Below are 19650 nucleotides of genomic sequence, written 5' to 3' on the forward strand. Positions count from 1 at the left end.
CTTGTCTGTGTTTTGTTGCTTTGACCCAAGTAAAACCTAGTGTCCCAACTTTGCAAAGTGAAAAAGAAGCAAATAGTTCCAAATTTAGTGTTATCTCTTCTTTGGAGCACCAGGGACATTAAGTAGCTTCTACTCACATACCAAAGGTGATGTATCCTGTGAGACACGGGTCTTAGAGATTTCTCTTCTGTATACCATGTCTGACAGGATAAGAAGCCAGGGTGACTTTGTGGAGTGGCTCCTCAGAGCCTTGAAAGAAGCCGGACCATGCACTGAACGGTCTATCATGCCAGTAGGCAGCGGCATTTTGAAGAGCCTTTGAGAAGGCCCTGGCAGAGGCCAAGAGCTTTGAGGGACTTACCATTCACCAAGGACTTGCAGGAGGCCAGCTGCTACCTCCTAGCTTATGGCTTGGCTCCTAATTAGTCCTTTCCTACTCTCGGGGAATTACATTTTGTACTTAGGAAAATGCCATGCCTGTTCTTGTTAGTGTTGGAAAGTAAACACTTATATCAGTACTTATATAGCCTTGTCCTTACGCCACCAAGGTGTCTGGTATTTAGGTAGCTTCTTCTGTAACACTTCACTGACACACCTGCCTAGTGCTAACAGATGACACGTCATTATAGCCACCAGTCACGATAGCTGTCTGAGTTGACAGCTATGACTTTAAAGGTATCACATGCCACTGTCTGGGAACTTAATGAGACACACATTTACGATGGAACTCTGCCTATGGCTTCAGAATCCAATAATCCTAATGCTGTCTATCGATACGTACTTTTTGCCTTTGATTCATTTTAGGTATCAAATGCTTTGATTTTTGTCACTTGCAAATTTATCATCAAAAAGCACTGTGTTTGTTGGATAGTTTATCATTCATAGAACAAACCAAACGGTGATTTATTGTCCCCAACTTGACAGATTAATTTGGTAATTTGATGCCCCATCATGTAGAATAACACCAAAAATATGCAAGTGACCTGTTGAACATCTCCAGTCCTCTCATTACCTCCCTAATGTCACTGCCCTTAGCGACCTCCCAAACCAGAGGCTACACGTCCCTCCTCCCCTCAGTCATCCTGTTGTATCACCTTTCCAGATATTCCAAAAACCTTCCTCCTCTGGGAAAGCTATTCAAAGAGAATGAAACACTGTCCAGGAATGAACACATGAGATTCCTAACAGGCCTCGAAATTAGGACTCACAAGCTCTAGATTTGTTTTTACAAGGGTCTTATTTTGCAAATTAAAAATGTCTCAAACAAAGACAATTTGTTAAGCTATGTCAGAATTCAGAGAAACCATCCTTTCGATTTTGTATCTAACTTGGCTTCCCTCATCGGCTGCCAGAGACTTCAGTAGTCGCTTGACCACACTTTAATTGTCTTGTCATTTTCTAATGCTGCTGATGCAATGATGTTTTCTGTGGGGTGACAGGCTGCTGAGATCACAACATCTGTGTGACCTTGTAACCTCTGTACAATTTCTTTAGTCTGAAGGTTCCAGATGTAAACCATGTTGTCCTCTGAACCAGACACAACCCACTTTCTACCAGTAACAGAGAAACTGGCAAATATACAGTATTTCTCATTCTTATGACCAGTGTATGTCTTCAGGCATCTGCCCCTGCTGTAATCCCACAGTTTAAGAGTATTGTCCAAAGTTGCAGTGAGAATGTATTTACCATTTGGAGAAAATTTTACAAAAGACACTGGAGGGTTACCTTCATGAGTAAGTGTTCTTAAACACTGGCCTGACGCAGCATCCCAAATTCTACAAAGTCCATCATAGCTCCCGGATACTATCAAGGACCCATTACAATGAAAATTTACAGCAGAAATGGGGTCCGAATGTGCAGACAAAGTCTTGAGGCACTTTCCTGTTTTCACTTCCCATATTTTCACACTCTCATCAAAAGATCCTGAAACGATGAGGTTGGATGGTGGGTTGAAATCACAGCAGAACACGAAATCGCCGTGCCCCTTCAGTGTTTTCAAACATTTTCCAGATCTCACATCCCATAACTTTAGCGTCTTATCGTCTGAGGCAGAAACGAGACGACTAGAATCTGAAGACCAGGCAACATCTGATATTTCCAGACTGTGACCATAGAGTGTTTTCTTACATTTCCCATCATATGCTCCCCAAATTATAATTAGTGCATCAGCTGCAGAACTTGCTAGCCATTCGCCATTAGGACTAAATTTAACTGATGATATGGCCGCCGAGTGCCCTGTAAGACTAAGTCTGAGAGCATAGTTGGGTTTCTGCGGCTCTTCCTCGCGCTGCGGGGCAGAGAGCAGCGACTGTGCTCTCTCTGCTGGCAGATGCTCGGTCGCCATGGATCCGGCTCTGCAATTTGCGCAGGCGTCTGCCCCGAACCTTACAGAAGTTAAAACTTGCGGTTGGAAGGCGGACGTTTTGATTGTAACATGACCTCGTCTTTAAGGTCCGTTCCCAGTCAGCAGCGAGGTTTGGACCACTCTTGCTTTCTTAACATCACAGATCACAGTAGTCCTGGGATCCGTACTCGTGCCCGGTGCTTTTAAAGGACTATGCCGACCGGCCGGGGTTGGGGGCTGCACCTCTTCCACGCCCTCCGCAGCTCCAAAAATGTATGGGAACCTTGAGCAACAGATGACGTCACACAAAACAGGATTTGAGAGGCTCAAGTAGAGCCCAGGAGGACGCAAGGTTCACATCCTGCCAGGCTGCGCACGCGCCGAAGAAAACAAGCATTTGCTTCCGGTTCTCCAGGACAGGAAGCTGACACTGAACCCGGTTTTTACCTTGAGAAGGTTGGATGTGCATGTTGAGGGGCCCTCTGCCCACACCCACCAACCGAATTTAGCTGCCACAAGGTCTGCTTTTGTGGCTAGGAGACTAAAGCAGAGCCAATGCACAGACCCTAGGAACACAAGATTATGATGGAAGCAATCAGCAAACCTTTGGTTTTTAGCCCAGAAAGTTTACGCTTCCACAGAAAATACACAGTAATCCAGGTTCTTGGTATGTCAAAGATCTGCCTTGTCAATAAAGCAAGACAGTGTGCGACTACCCTCGTTAGCACTACGGAAACATTTCAGTATTACTTATTACTGGTACTTTCTGATAGTCATGCCATAGTCGAACCTGAACTCATGGTCCTACTAACTCCCATTTCCAATGTACTGGGGTTGCAGGTGTGGACCCTCATTTCCATTCACAAGGGGGCAGGGACCAAGGTGTTGACCCAGGGTTTCGGGTTTCACTGAATCCAAGACTGGCTTAGAATCTAAAACAATCCTTCTGCCTGAACCTCCAGAGTCCTGGGATTACAGGATTGCCTCCATGCCCTGCCTGCCTGTGTCTGGCCTTTTCATTTTCGTTAAAAGTGTACGTGGGTGCTGGAAAGATGGAGTGAGTCCTCTGGAATAGCAGCAATCACTCTTACTGGCCGAGCTCCCTCTCCAGCTCCTTTGAAGAGGTGAGAAAAGGGAGAGGAGAGAAGAGGATGGCTTACTCTAGTTGATTAAGGTGTATGGTTTTATCTGCATGTACACGTGTACTTTGTGAATGCAATACCCTCAGTGTCAGAAGAGGCATCCCATCACCATGGAGTAACAGATAGTTGTGAACCGCATGTAGGTGCTAGGAACAGTCCAGGTCCTCTGAAGAGCAGCCAACGATCGGAACCACTGAGCTGCATCTAAAGCCTGGACTACTGCGACTTCTGATAGAGACTGTATTATCAATTCAAAACTTTCCGTTTTTAACTCACCTAAAGCACATTGCATAACAAATTTAGACTTTATTTCAAGTAAATATATATTTTTCTAATGACTAGAAAACCAAAAAGAAATAATGGGTACGACCTAGGAGCTAAACCAGGATGGTGCTAGATGTTTAGGTCACTACACACATGGCAAGCATGAGGGACAGCATCAGATTTGATGTTGGTAGGATTAAGACATAACTTACTTAACTTTGAAGAGTAAAACACACTTTGATGTGTAGAATACCTTGTTTATAAAAAGCATCAGGGACTTCCAGAAAAGGCCATGAATAATAGACTGTTCACCATTACTCATGTTCTAAATTAACTGTCCTAATAAATAACTAGGATTTGCTTAGCTCTTGGGAAGGAGTGAGCTTTGGTGACTGTGTTTAACGGAAATAGTACCCCTAAGGTGGTAGCAATCAGAGCAGTACCATGCCTATCCTCTTACAATAAACAAGCTACCCTTCTCGTAAGACAAGGTGACCTGTTTTCTTCACTGAAAAAAACTTGTTCCTTCTGAAACTCATTTTTTTTAAAAAAAAAAAAAAAAACATGTGCCAACCTTACATGGCCTTAGATTACTCCTTTCAGGACTGTTTTAACTGGTTTCCTTAAAGCAGTTCCCAAGCCTCTCCCCAACTGGAAAACCTATTCAGACTAAACAGGACTGAACATCGCCTATAATTGAGAAGCTTTTAAAAGCTGAAGAGGACACAAAAAATTAGGGTGTTTATTGGCCCATAAATTTAAAAGCACCATCTACAGCAAGTCAGAAATCATTGGTTTCTTCCCAAGACTACATGTGATAATCATGCTACCCTTGTAAACTCACATGCCTACAACTTGCTGCCCATGCCACTCCACCAAGCCCTGGACTATTTTGTCCCCAACACTGGTCTTTTGTGTTTTATTTTCTCTTTACCTATATAGTTGAAATTCTTGAAAGCCAGTGTCCCTTATTACAGTCCCTCTTCTGGACTCCACTGACTTCCTTGGACTAAGGGAGTATGGGTAGAGATGTGTAAAACATAACTTTATTCTTTGCAAAAAAAACAAAAACAAAAACACTACAATCACAAAGGAGCCTGTATACTTAGTAATTGTCAAACATGGGTCAAGTTGGAAATATGGATCAACAGGCAGAATACTTGCCTAGTATTCTCAAAGTTGCAAATTCAGCCCTCAGCACCACTCAGGAGTTGGGTGTGGTGGTGCCTACCTATAATTCCAGCACTCCAGCACTGGAAGCATGGGGCCCAGTTCAAAGTTACCAGCTACGAAGGAGTTAAAGTTAGCCTGGGCTTCATGAGACGCTTTCCTAAAAAACATTGTCCACACCCATATGTAGGTGAATAATGGGCAAAAATCATGCAAGCTTTGTAGTAAACCTGTATAGTCTATGATTCTGTATTGGGCATGAAACAACAGTTCACAGGAACTGAAGCTATGTTTTGATTTAAAGTTCTTTTCACAAAAACACCTGGCCAGTAAACCTCAAAAGGAGAACGAAACAGAGTAAAGAAAGACACAAACTTTGTTTTCATTTGTCTCATAAGCCTAGAGGAATAAAGAAAGCATTCTTTTACAATACACACAGCATATGTGTATATGAAAATGGGAAATCTCAACAGCCCAGCCACCTAAGGTGGATATATTAACAAAACTTCTAAAACTTTAAAATATGCCAGAACAGGTTGATAAGGTGCTATCTGCTATATATCAAATGCACTGGAGTATGTGTTACTTGCAGAATAAACCAGAAGCTTTTCCTCTTCCTCTTACTGATTTGATGTCAGACTTCTGGTGTGAAAAATGTTTCTTTTCATAAACTTCAGGTCCCTCTTTGTATCCCTAAAGGTAACTACAAATGAAACTACGTTGAGACATTTGCTTTAACAGTTGTCTATTCTGGTTTCAGACAACTGTGTGACAGAGTCCATCTGAATTTCCTATTGTAATCCAGCACCCATTACTATCACAGGTGTATATTCCTCATTCACTATTTATTGAAAATTGACCATGTGCAAAGCATTCACCCACGGCCTAGCAGAGTGCACTCAGTATAAAGAAACAATAGCCACTCCAGATCAAGTGTACAAACACTCTTGAGAAAGGGCACAGGATAGTCAAAATGTGTTGAGATAGGAAATAACCAATGAATAAACAAAAGGGATAGGTCTGCAGGGCAATCTAACATCACACCCATGGTGATGCTCCAAAGAGCAGTTACTCTGCAACCCTGTCTTCCTTCGTCAGTATCTCTGTTTTCACTTATGTCACTAAATTCACAACCAACTGCTTGAATTTCTTTTAAACCATTGTTGTATTTGTCTGACTATATATGATGTTAGTACTACAGAAGGGGAAAGATGGTTAGGAACAAGGGGGTCAATTCATCTATCTGAATATGCAAATTAATAGCAATTGTGATATATGAGATGGGGCCACTTAAAAGTATTGACAATAAGGAACAGTTGGGAAGAATGGTCCAATACAAACGGTTTGCCCACTGATGACTATTAAATCTAGCACAGGACTTCCTGGGTACAGAAATGTTGTATGACCATGAAAAACAGAACTTGCAGGGCTCTCTACTTTGGACAGCCACCACCTAAGAATTATGACACTGGAACTAAGTACTCCATTAAGTTTTGAACTTCCATCTATAATACAGTAATAATTATCAATCTTACGTATCAACTAGAGGACTAATTAAGGGAACGCACTTAGTCAATTAGCTGGAACAAAATAGCCACTAAATATGACTTTTTATTTGACCTGAAGGAAAACAGAAATGTCTCTACTCTTAGCTGGAAACAGAACCTTGACACCACTAATATTCCTTAACTCTTTCTTACCTCAAGCCTCCAGATGATCTTATGATCAACAGTAATTTGATATTTTGAAAAATTTAAGGTTTATTTTTATTTGTAAGTGCTTGCTCCTAGGTATGCATGTACACCATGTGTGCACGTGGTGCCTGAGAAAGCCAGAAGGTGGCTCCGGATCCACTGGAGCTGGAGTTACAAGCAGTATGAGCCACCCGATGTGGGTGCTGGGATCCACATTCCCCATCTTCTTCAAGGGCAGTGACTTCTCATAACAGATGATCTCTTAACACAAGAGCTATCTCTCCAATTCTAGTAATGAGATATTTTTAAAATATTAAACAACTACTTTATTAAACTTTATCCTGATGTCTTAGTACTCATTCTTATAAGCTGTCCTTTCCTAACAATAAAGAATATTATAGAATATCATTTATATTATAGGCAAATATTATACTTAGTCACATCTGGTCTCCAAGTACTTTTAACTAATTTTGAATGACAGGAAAAGGTAGACCAAAATATAGTGCTGTTTACCTCAAACAAAAGGAAATGGCTCTACTAATTTAAGATTTCACAATGAAACTGCAAGTGAGCGAAATTTTGGAATGTGGGAGGTAGCACACAGTATGTATGCAATCCCCCTCTCAAAAACCGACTCTTTTTTGTTGTGGGACATTACTGAACACACGTTCCAACTTAAATTTTAAAAAGCCTTAGCCCCTAAAAACAGCTAAAATGGCATGCTTATTGATATGAGAAAAAAATTCCCAAGTTTAATCAGAAATAAAATAAATCCCATAACCCAAGGAAACCTGTTGTACAATACAGCCCCATGTTTGGGGTCAGACAGCTGAAATGTTTATTTAGCACTACAGAAATCAATCAAAGTTGCCGGTAGGTAGTCATGTACAACAGAATTTGGTTGACAAATTATACTTACATATGTTTTCTTAGGCATAGTCAGCAGCAACTGGAATAACTCAGATTTATTATAGGACAGTAAGGCTGAAAACCACCGGGAGTCCAACAGCTTTGTCTGGTATGTGGAAGAAACAACCCTAGTGCAGCCAAGTTTCCAGCAGTGGGCTAATGAGGGCAATCTAAAGACGGCTTTGACTGGTGGCAAGAACAAGTGTCGCACAGACAAGTCTCCTAAATGCGTTCTATATCCAGCATCTGTACGTTCCGGGTTATTCCTCCACCCGATTGTACTGACCTTCTGGTGCCTACATCCCAAATTCTCTGAACGCTTTTTTTTTAATCAAAGTTTTCAGTATAAAATACATACTTGGAAAGTCTGGAGGGAGACAGGGAAGGAAAACAACAAAGCCACTTTGCCCTGATCACTATCTAAAATCCTTAAGAGGTTTTGTGTTATAAATACTAGCATGCTTCTGTAATAAGTAACACCTTTCTGATAAAAATATTCAAAAGATTAAACTAAATTAATAGATTTTGCCAGGTGAAAGACTAAAAATAGGATTTACAAGTACCCCCTAAAATTCCACTTGCATTAAAAAAACAAAAAAGTCTGCTTTGTAAGTACTCAGCTCCAGAACATCTGAATTTGCTGGGGTTTAACTAATGCCAATGTTTACACTTAAATAATCACTGTACTATAAAAACAAAGTTCAGGATATTTAAAGTTCATGAACCTCTGATCAGGCTTAAGATAACAGAGCTCACACTGATGAATGGATCTGAACTCACTGGGCCACCCTGATATTGCTACGAAAGTTCCAGCTGTATGCTCTTGGTAAGATGGGGTGACAACTCTGTGTGCTTTGTATTTCTTTTCATTCAAACTCCTTGATAAGATGCAAAGTTTTTAACTATGCAGTAGAAGGTACATAATTTAAAACATTCTATAGAAATAACATGTTACCAGTAATTTACAATTTAAAAAGAAATCAGCCACAAGAAAAGTCATAGCTAGAAACAAGGTTTTACTATGATCAGTGCTTCTATTACCCCTCTCAGGGAAGTGATATTGTGGTGTGATGTAAAGGCAACATTGAAAGTTCATCTTTAAATTAACCACCTAATTTATCCCCTAAAATTACAAGGAATCAGTCTTGTACAGGTCAAGTTCAGTAAACTAACATGTTCTCTCAGCACAAAGCAGCACTAGAAAACAACAGGACAGATGAGAGGTGACTAGTTTTGAAGTGTCTGCTCCATCAATAACAGACATCAGACGGCATCCATCCCAGAGCAGACACAAGTAAAGACTAGGGCAAGAATGCATCACATTCTTGGCTGAGAAATGTCCTTTGTCTCTGGAACTTTCTAGTTTGAATGAAACAGATTTTTCAAAGTAAATCAGGTCATATAAGTTGGCTGCTTCAATAACATCATGATGAGGTATGAACGCTCTGAATATTCCTTACATTCAGCAGGATTTACCAGAGATGTGCAAAAGCTTGTCAGGGCAACTTCTAGATAGCTTTTATTTATTTGGGGGTTATGATGAATTCTAGAAGAGTAGTCTAAAAAGATTTAAAAGGGTATGCTCTGAAACAGACATGAGCAACTTTTCCTTCAGAATTCATTTTGGAAAGAATATCATTTAAAAAAAGAAAGAAGAAAAAAGAAAGACTCCTCTCTGATAGTGTGTCCCAACATTGAGCCAAGATGGCCAACTAGCACCGAGAAGTCACATAGAACTCATTTGCAGTTCTCTTGGCAATTACCCTTTTTTCTTGTTTTTTTTCACCTTCTAGTCCAAGCACAAATGTGGGTCAGTGAACACAGTACTGGAAGCGCCATTTGCAGGTACATTACAGTCATCATTAAATAAGCAGGAGGTGGGCATATTCTTCCTAGGGGAGGTAGGGTACTAGTAGGAGATGAAATAAAATCAGGGGATACTGAGGTTATTCGATCACTGCCCTTTTAGTCTAGAGGTCACACTGAGGAGACTACTATGCTTTTAAAGATAAGGGCGCTGCACTGTAAGAGCATGTATGCAGCATTACATTAGAATTGAGCTGCACTCAACAAAGGAAAAAAAAATCCCTAAGTAACATTTAAATATGTGTTATCTGCCAGTCACAAATAGGAAAAGCACCTAGGGTGAACTCCAATTTACCAGGGCCTTGATCAGGACCACAAAGCCTGAGTATCTTTTGTAATGCAGAAACACAGCCTCTAGTCACACTGGTTTAAAGAAAGTGATGGGTTTTGTGTTCTTCTTACTCCTGAATTGAATTTTAGAACATGGTTTTACTTAAGGACTTTTAGCCTTCATACCAGCGTTAAAACTGAACCACTTCCAAATCCTAAGAAACAAAACCAAAGAGAAGCAAAAGCCATACAAACTAATATATGCTTCTCTCCTTCCTGCTTTAAGGAAATACGCCAACCTAGGATCACATTTAAAAGTCAAAGTGTTAATTCTTCAGCATTCCTGACAACTAGAAGCACATTCACTGAAGGCTGAAGGTGAGGGATTGGATGGTTTAACTTTAATATCTGAAGAAAATGACTCCATTAGAGGAAAGAAAACCATCCCATCTCAATAAAGATTAATGCAAATGTGGCTAGAAAAAGCCACCAGGTACTCCAAGGGTTGATTCACTGTGGAAGAACTCAAGAAGAGTACTCTGACGTATACACAAGTCTAAATATCTCCCTTGTCCAAGTAGTTGTGTAAAATTCAAGATAAAGGTTTTAGTTTTATCTTTTAATGTCATTTTTCCCCACTTTATGGAATGAGGAAGAGTCCTCTTTTTTCCCCCACAAAAAAGGGAGCCACATTAGTATGTGTATATATTCCCATGACTCTAATATAAGTGCGGATCTCCAAAGCTTAGGGATTTTTCCATAAGAGAGTGGGCCGTTCTGGTTTACCCTCATGATAAAAGGGTATTCCACCACAAAGAGCCAGAGGTTTTCCAGATGTGTGTAAGAGAGCAGGTGCGCAAGGCAAGCAAATGAGCGCAAACAGTATTATGGAAAACATTTGAGAGATTAGCTCCATGAGGACTGTGGGCTCCACAAGAGGACTTGACTGGGTAGCCTGGTCTGACACAGGAACAAGAAAGCAGAGGATTGCTTCAAAGCTGGAAGCCTTCCATAGGAGCCTCACACTGCTGGAAGATGTACTGCTGCTGGCTAAGGTCAACCTGGGGTGCGATGCTGCTGTCCTCATCTTCGGTCCCAAAGTAATGCTCAATAAGATCAAAAGCCTTTTGATAGATCTCCTGGTTTTCATGACTCTGTAAGAACTCAATTTTATCCAGACCTAAAATGAAGAAGAAAGAAGAATCTTTCTTGAAAATCTCAGGAAAAAAAAAAAATCTCAGTAACTACATTCTTAATTCTACTTTTTTGATGTAAAGATTCTCTATGTACATATCAGAAATGATTATTACTATTATATCCAAAAGCATATATTATAAAGTAACATCTTAAATTAAATGTACGTAGCAAGCTGTTTCTGGCTCAAGGAAGCAAAATTTAGCTAATGTTGTCAATGTGTCATCCAGTGCTCCCATATTCGTGTTTTTAAATGACTATTGTTCATTTCCTCATTTTCAGCCAAAAGCTGCCCAAAGTCTTACCATAGGCTTCCTCAATCAAAGCACAATAAGGATTAATGCCTGAGCCATTTCTTTTGGCTTCTTGTTCTCCAAGCCTCAGGATGTTTTCTAAGCCATTTAGGGCAACCTGTACAATTTTTGCATCCATGACAGTGAGGAGATCACAGAGTGGCTTGATACAACCCAATTCTACTAGGTACCTGAATCAACAAAAAAGGACAATTTAGTCATACAAAATATTTAATTGTTAGATTTTTATTGAACTGTGAAGCATCTTCAAGCTTGCGTTAAAAATAAAAATAAACTGTCAACTATGGAACTTAAGGGAGGACAGTGTTTATTTAGCCCACACATCTCAACTTCAGTCCGTTATTGAAGGAAACCTCCAACCGTCTGCAGAACAACCACTAAGCCATCCATCTCCCTCAGCTCCAACTAGAACACTGAGTTTTGATGAGTTAATGCTATCATTATCTCTACAAGTAGGCACACTTCTCAAATACACGTTGTGTGAGCTAAGACAAGAAGGAAACAAATGAAGGACTCTACAGATGTATGTTTTTTAACTCCACCAGGACTTAACATGCAACACAGACAGTCTAATGAATGAGACACAGACTGCACATTCATACGCTACATTATCACATTCATGGCAGATACTCACGCAATCCCCATCGTTCTACTCTCTCACGTTATACATGGAGAAAACAGAGATAAGATAACTGATGTCGCTGAAACCTATATATGTATGTGGAATGTCACTGTGGAACTTAGTGCTAGTCTTTATATTCTTTCTACACTACTTTAAACTTAAAATACATATATAGATCTCTAAAAGAGAGGTCACATAAAATTAACACTATACTATTATATGATAAAGATGAAAATCACTTCTGATGATATGGAGATTAAGAAAATAATCAAAATCTATTCTTTTCTTTTCTTTTTTTTTTTTTTGGTTTTTCAAGACAGGGTTCCTCTATGTAGCCCTGGCTGTCCTGGAACTCACTCTGTAGACCAGGTTGGCCTCAAACTCAGAAATCCACCTGCCTCTGCCTCCCAAGTGCTGGGATTAAAGGCGTGCACCACCACCGCCCGGCCAAAATCTATTCTTGATTACTAATTTTAAAAAGAAAAGCACCTCACACTAAACTAAGGATAGAGGAAATATGGTAAAAAGCCTTAACAAGAAATGTTTACCTAACATCATATTTGAAAAGAAAAACAGAGTCTAAGCAAGGGATACTCTCTAATTATTCTATGCAGGTTAGGAAACACACACACACACACAAACACCCTGATCAAAACAAGCCTGGATAATCAGTAGAGAAAGTCTATGATATAAGGCATGATACAAAGCTAATACACAAATGTAACTGTTTATACCCCAGTGATGAACACTTAGAATCCAAAAGTAAAAACATAATACTATTATGGTAGCATTAGAAAACAGTATAAATCTGGTAGGGCATGGTGATATACACCTTGAATCCCAGTACTCCAGAGGCAGAGAAGAGCAGCTCCTTGAGTTCCAGGCCAGCCTGGTCTACAAAGCAAGTTCCAGGAAAACCACAGATACACGTAAAAACTAGGTCTTGAAAAAACCAAAACAAAACTGAAAATGAGGGAGGTTGTAGAGATAGTGCAGCATTTTAGACTGTTTGCTTCTCTTCCAGAAGGCACAAGTTCAGTTCCCAACATCCCATAGGAGAGGGAGAAGGAGAGGGGGAGGGGGAAGGAAAGAGGGAGGGGAGGAGGGGGGAAGGAGGGAAGGGGGGAGGGAGGGAGGGAGGGGGGAAGGTCTTTTTAAAAAACTGAAAAGAGAGAAAATAAGTATTAAAAACTAAATGTAAGGGTTACACAGATGGCTCAGAAGTTAAGTGCACTTGCTACTACTCAAGGACTTGAGTTCAGTCCCCACCCATACCAGGTAGTTCACCACCTTCATTCGTCTAGTCTTCCAGGCACTTGCATTTACATGCACACACACACCCACACACATCACTCATATATGAATAATTAGAATTGTAAAAATAAATCTTAAAGACTAAATGTACTTCTGAGTCTAATTATGACACTGATAATTTCCCAAAGTGACAGACTTAAGCATTCACAGTCAAGAAATTCATTGCTTAGTGATCAAGGCTTTTGATCATATATTGGGGATGATGAGAGGTTAAACTTGTTTTCCTTTAATTTGCAAGATGCTACCTAGGTAGTACTTACTTGATCTGCTCAGCTGATCCTCCAGAAGTTGCATTTGTGATGGCCCAAGCAGCTTCCTTCCTTGTCCGGAACTCTGCTGTTTGCAGTATACTAATAAGAGCTGGGAACATGTTAGCATCTATCACAGTCTGAAAGTGAAGAAAAAGTTAAAAGAACAAGGAAGCTACAGGATTTGTAAAAATATTACTAATTGTCATTGTAACTTGCTTTACTTTTTGTTTTGTCTTTTGAGACCAAAAACAGCTCTGGTTGACCTGGAACTTGCTAAGTAGACAAAGCACGCAATTCATAGTTCTAACTGCCTCTGAATGCTAGGATTAAAAGCATAACTTTTGAACTAACTTGAAAAATGATGTTTGCTTTTCCTGTTACCATTTTCTAATCTTTATGAGTGATTTACGTGTGTGTGTGAATGCACAGACACAGCACTGGCTCTCTCCTTCGACTATGGGTTCTGAGGATCAAATCCAGGTCTTTGGGCTCACTCAGCAAATGCTCTTACCTGCTAAGCCATCACACGAGCCCTGTTATCTTTTTAGGAGGCTTATACTTAGTACCACAGATAATACTCTTATGGAGTTTATGGTCTTAAAACGTCATCAGAAGAGATGGTTAAAGAGATAAAGTTCATGCTGTTCAAGTCAGAGTTATAATTCCTAGAAACCATTAGAAATGTCAGATGTAGTGGCAAGCTCAAAATGAAGATATTTAAAAATTTTATTGACTATTATTAAAGGCCTTTTGTAATCCCAGCTGGACTGAATCTCACTGTTCAGACCATGCTGTTCTCAGAACTCCCAGAGATAAACTCTCAGAGATCTCTCATAGTACTGCCTACCTGTGTATGACACAAACACAATAAACAAATAAAGGTGGAATGTACTTAATTACCTGGGCCAGGAAATGTTGATGCAAGCCTTTAATCGAAATACTAGAGAGGGAGAGGCACACAGATCTCTCTGAGTTTGATGCTAACCTGGTCTACCTAGTGAGTTTCAGGCCAGCCATGGCTATACACTGTGACCCTGTCTCAAAATAATAGTCTTCCTTTGTAACCGAACAGCACATTCTACTCAACTCCAGTTACATATCATCCCTAGTCTTCCTAACATACTTTCTTCATGCTGGAAACTGCCCAGAAACCTAGTAAAGGTTAGTATAATTGCCTCTATCAAGAAAATGAGAAACTCTGAAAAAGGGTATATTTAAAGAAAACAGACCCTCCTGGGCCTAGTGGTATTCATCTTTAATCCTGGCACTCAGGAGATAAAAGCAGACAGATAGATCTCTGGGAGTTCTGAGGACAGCATGGTCTGAACAGTGAGATTCAGGCCAGCTGGGATTAGAAAAGGCCTTTAATAGTCGATAAAAACTTGAAAACAACCTAACACATTGGTTCACTGGAAAATATAATTTAATAAGAAGCCAATCTATTTAGCATACAGTACATCAAAACATTTTGAAAACACAAATACTTTTTTTTTGGATCTTCAGTAAGTCACCAAACTTCAAAGGTAAAGAGAAAATCCATGGCTAAGTAAAAATATCAAAAGACTAACGTCAGAATAAAGAAAAATTAGACTGAAAAAGTAAAACTGGAAGTTGACAGTTCTATAAGAAATGCTGAAGTCTGCATATTAAAGACCAACAAAACAACTTTAGTTATAATTAAAGATTTTAAAAAAAATAGAGAGGCTGGAGAGCTGGTTCAGCTGTTTACTACTCTTTCAGAGGATCTAAGTTCCATTTCTAGCACCCACAGATGGTACACAACTGCCTGTAATTCCAGTTCCAGGAGATTCAATCCCTTCTTCTGGTCTCCAACAGCATCACATACATGTGACAGACACACAGTAAAAGCAGGCACATACACATAAATAAAAGTAAATAAAATATCTTGACAATGCACCTCTCATACAAGGATAAAAGGGCAGTACGACAGCATTACCTGGATCTGTGCCCTATTTCCAGCAGTAATATTAGAGATTGTCCAACATGCTTCTTTTTTGATAGATTCCTTTGGGCTACTCAGCAGATGCAATAAACTCTGAAGAGCTGAGCAATTCAAAATTACCTAAAAAAAGAGTTTTAAGTTTTAATTATGGCATTGTTCTCAATATATCATTTGATTTTGGATTTTTCATGTGGTTTTGGTTCTTGAGACAAGGTCCTATGTAGCAGAGAGGCCTCAAACTCAATGCCTAATATAAGAGAATCTTGAAATCACACATCTTCCAGGATCTACTTCCCTGGGGGTTAATAAGTACATCATTAATTCAACAAATTTATTTTAAGATAAATGTAGGAGAAGGTGAAAAAATCTCCTCTAACATTTTAAGAAATAACTTTATATACGTAAAGTATTTTACACTTGCATTTATTCGTGTATGTATATAAGCTGGAGTGAAGCACAGTACATATGGAAAAGTGTGCAGCAGTTGACTCTCCTTCCATCATGTGTCCTAGGAATCAAACTCAGGCCAGCAGGCTTGGTGGCAAATATCTTTATCATGTGAGCCAAATTACCAACCCAATAAAAAAATAATTAGTATGAGTCTGAAATACATTCTAAGATTTTAAACTAGCTGCATTGTGTACATTCACAACCACTGACTGGGACATGTGTGGTGGTACACATCCCGTAATCAAGCACTTGGGAGGCAAACACAGGAAGATCTTGAATTTGAGGATAGCTTTCTCATTATAGTCAACTGGTTCTCTAAGAAACAAACAAAAAAACTAAAAAGAAATAAAACAAAAACCTATAGTACAACATCTACAATGATGGTAGTATTTAAAAACTCTAAGAGGCACTAGAGAGATGGCTCAGCAGTTAAGAGTACTTGTTGCTCTTGCAAAGAGGGCCAGGCTCAGTTTCCAGAGCCTGCATGGTGTTTTATAACCATGCACAACTCCAGTTCCAGAGGATCTGATGCTTTCCTTCTGGTCCTCAGAGGCACCAAGCTTATACATGGTACACATACATATGTACACACAAAACACACAAAATAAAATGAATTAAGCATTTTCTAAAACAACTAAAAATAGGGGCCAGGTGTGGTGACACATATCATTAATCCCAGCACTTGGGAGGCAGATGTAGGTGGATTTCTACTGAGTTTAAACCCAGCTTAGTTTATACAGAGAATTATAGGACCAACCAGTGAAACTTAAAACATTGCCTCCACTGAAAAGAAAAGGGGGAGAGAAACTTTGCTGTAGTCCTCTGGTGCTAAATAATGACATTCTAAGCCTTTGGGGCTGATTTTCTAGAGGTCGAAGAGGGTTTGACCTCTGCAATCTCTCTACCTTGTACTCAATAAACCAACACATACTGAAGTCTACAAGATACAAAAAGTTAAAAACCAAAACAAACCTAAATAAAAGGCCAACTACCTTAAGAAAGCTTTCAAAAGTAAATCATATTATATAAGAAACTGAAATTATACAGATAAAATCATTAAAATGGTGAAAAGTTTAAGAATCCATCACTGTAGAATTGAACTGACTCTATTCCAGAAAGAGGCAAGTATTTACAAAGAAATAAATCAAAAATAAAAGCTAAAGGTTTTACTTACTACACAAGTAAAATAACTCAGATGGATGGTATATATTCTTTTTAAAAAATAAAAAAAACCTACCCACAAAGTAGCCAGGAAAAACAAAATAAAACAGTACATTTCAGGCTGATCTGGAGATGCTGTAAAGCCTTTTCAAACATACAACATTAAAATAACAGGTAAAAAATAAATAACATTTCATCTAATAAAAACTGCTACATGTCAAAAATCCTGAAGTTAAAATGAACACCATCTCATATGAAAAACTATTTGTAACATGCACTGGCAAGGGCTAGAGAGATGGCTCAGTGGTTAAGAGTACTGACTGCTCTTCCAGAGGTCCTGAGTTCAATTCCCAGCAACCACATGGTGGCTCACAACCATCTGTAATGGGGATCCAATGCCCTCTTCTGGTGTGTCTCAAGACAGTGACAGCGTACTCACATTCTTAAAATAAATAAATAAATCTTAAAAAAAACAAAAACAAAAAACATGCACTGGCAATATGGCTCAGAGGGTAAGGGTATCTGCTGGCAATTGGCCTGATGATCTAAATTCAGTCTCCATGACCCATATAGGAAAAAAGAGACTTCCATTAAGTTCTCCTCTTGACTACCATGTGACATACACAGATATCACACCAACACATGCACATAAAGACACAAAACATGTAAAATAAAATTGCAACAAATAATTTATCTTAGTTAAATAAATTAAAAAGAAAACCTAATTTCTTCACAAGTATAAATAAATCAAAACTAAAACAAAGCCATGCATTTCCTATTAAATGTACCAAATAAAACAATGAAAATTTCAGCTGAAAGTGTCTTTCATTTACAAAAAGTAGAGTCTGGTGGTGGTCATGCATGCCTCTTAATCCCAGCAGAGGCAGGTGGATCTCCAAGTTTGAGGCCACCAAGGTCTACAGAGTGAGTTCCAGGACAGCCAGGGCTACAGAGAAATCCTGTCTTGGGGGACAGAGGGAAGACAAGGAAGGAAAGAAGGGAGGGACGGGAATTGGAGAGAGATGGGGGGGGAGAAAAGAAGGAAAAGAGTAGAGTGGGGAAGGGAGGAGCAGGGCAGAGATTTACTTCTCATGCTGCCTGGTGTAAAAAGCCTTCTTACTACATCCTCACACCACAGAAGGCTGAAGAGCCAGAGAGGACAAAATCCCATTCTTACATGATAGAAAAGCAAAAGAATAAGCAGAACTTTCTAAAATCAATTTTGTCACAAATATTGTTTTTATTTTTTATTATTTAAAAACCTTGCAAATAAAGTAAGTATCACCCACCAAAATTAACAAGACCTGAAGTCTATAGATCTCAGTAAACCTCTATGGAGCTTCATACTCTCACTACTAAATGTGTTAAGCACTCATTCAACACCAACAATCCATGACAAAGTTACTACAAGAAAACAATTAGCTTTATTCTTTCACAACCTGTGCCTTGAAAAGCTGGATAACCTTAAAAAAAAAGTGTATCATCTACCAAAATTAAGCCCTAAGATATAAATAAGCAGACCCTTGGCGAACAATCAGACTGAAACTGTTTTTAAAAGTCTCTCCTCATAGAAAAGCAGAGGCCAGATGAATTCATTAGAGTCCTAGCAAACCACCAAGGAAGACTTCATACCAGTTCCTCTTTATTTGTTCCATAAAACATAAAGGAACACTACCAGATTCATTCTACAAAGCCAGGATTGTCTTGACATCAAAACCAGGTCAAGACATATCAAAACAAACAAACAAACAAACAAAAACAAAAACCCAACAGACCAATTTCCTTAATGAACATAGATGCAAAAATTCTTAAAAATACTTGCAAACCAAATCCAAGGACACATTAATAAGATTATACATTATGACCAAGTGGGCTTTATCACAGAAAGGCAAAGTTGATTAACACACACATATCAATAAGTGTAATATACCATGAGTAAACTCAAGGATAAGAAATTATGTAATCATTTGAACTGACTGAAAAAGCATTTGACAAGCTCAACATCTCTTCACAATAAAAGTTATGACAACTTTAGGAATAGATGGCACAAAACTACATAATACCTCAAATTTATAATAAAGGATACATACAACAAACCTATAGCCAACCTTAAATGGAGACGAATTAAGAGCATTTCCTCAAAAATGAAAAACATATGTACACTTTCCCCCTCTCTTTTTTGATAGTGCCCAAATTTTTAGCTAAAGCAACTTGACATAAAGACAAAGACATAAATGGGAGTAAAACAAGAAAGGAAGACATCAAATTCTCCCTATTTCTAGACAGGATTCTGGTTTGGTTTTGTTCTTTTGTGTTTTTGCCTTTATTTTATTGTTTTGAAGCAGGGTCTTACGGTGTAGCTCTAACTGGCCTAGAACTTCCTATGTAAACCAGGCTATCCACAATTCAGATATCCACCTGCTTCTGCCTCTCAAGTGCTGGAACTGATGGTGTGTGTCATTGTGCCCAGTCTCGGATCTAGTAAATACATTAAAGTTGCAAGTTACAAATTCAATAATTAAACAAAGAACATTCACTTGTACCAGCAACCTACTCTCAGAGAAATTAGAAAAAATATTCCATTCAAAATAACTCCCCCTAAAATCTATCTAGGAATGAATTTAGCCAAAGAAGTAAAAGACCTCTACTGTAAAAACTTCAAGACAATGACAAAGAAAATTTCAGATAGAAACAGATTCTGGATTGGCAGAATAAATTTTAT

The 19650-nt window shown here is 38.9% G+C and overlaps 2 protein-coding genes across 2 annotated transcripts in view; both read right to left on the reverse strand.

Annotated features, from left to right (window-relative positions):
• Positions 1–855: 855 nt before the first annotated feature.
• Wdr5b (WD repeat domain 5B) lies at positions 856–2712 on the reverse strand. Its single transcript, XM_028752238.1, has one exon. It carries the CDS (start codon positions 2342–2344, stop codon positions 1358–1360), a length of 987 nt encoding a protein of 328 aa, XP_028608071.1. The 5' UTR covers positions 2345–2712; the 3' UTR covers positions 856–1357.
• A 4699-nt stretch (positions 2713–7411) lies between these two features.
• Positions 7412–19650, reverse strand: part of Kpna1 (karyopherin subunit alpha 1) — a 54689-nt gene continuing 42450 nt past the window's right edge. The window contains exons 11-14 of the mRNA XM_028752245.1: positions 15312–15437; positions 13364–13491; positions 11159–11337; positions 7412–10839 (exon numbers count right to left, since the gene is read on the reverse strand). Of these exons, the coding sequence (XP_028608078.1) occupies positions 10652–10839; positions 11159–11337; positions 13364–13491; positions 15312–15437 (621 nt within the window). The 3' untranslated portion in view covers positions 7412–10651. The remainder of the gene's footprint in view (positions 10840–11158; positions 11338–13363; positions 13492–15311; positions 15438–19650) is intronic.

This window comes from Grammomys surdaster, unplaced genomic scaffold (genome assembly GCF_004785775.1).
Source record: "Grammomys surdaster isolate TR1022 unplaced genomic scaffold, NIH_TR_1.0 125889, whole genome shotgun sequence".
NCBI lineage: Eukaryota > Metazoa > Chordata > Mammalia > Rodentia > Muridae > Grammomys > Grammomys surdaster.

Bases quoted from the DNA above. Each gene is read 5' to 3' on its own strand.
- Wdr5b (XM_028752238.1), bottom strand. From the start codon at position 2,344: ATGGCGACCGAGCATCTGCCAGCAGAGAGAGCACAGTCGCTGCTCTCT.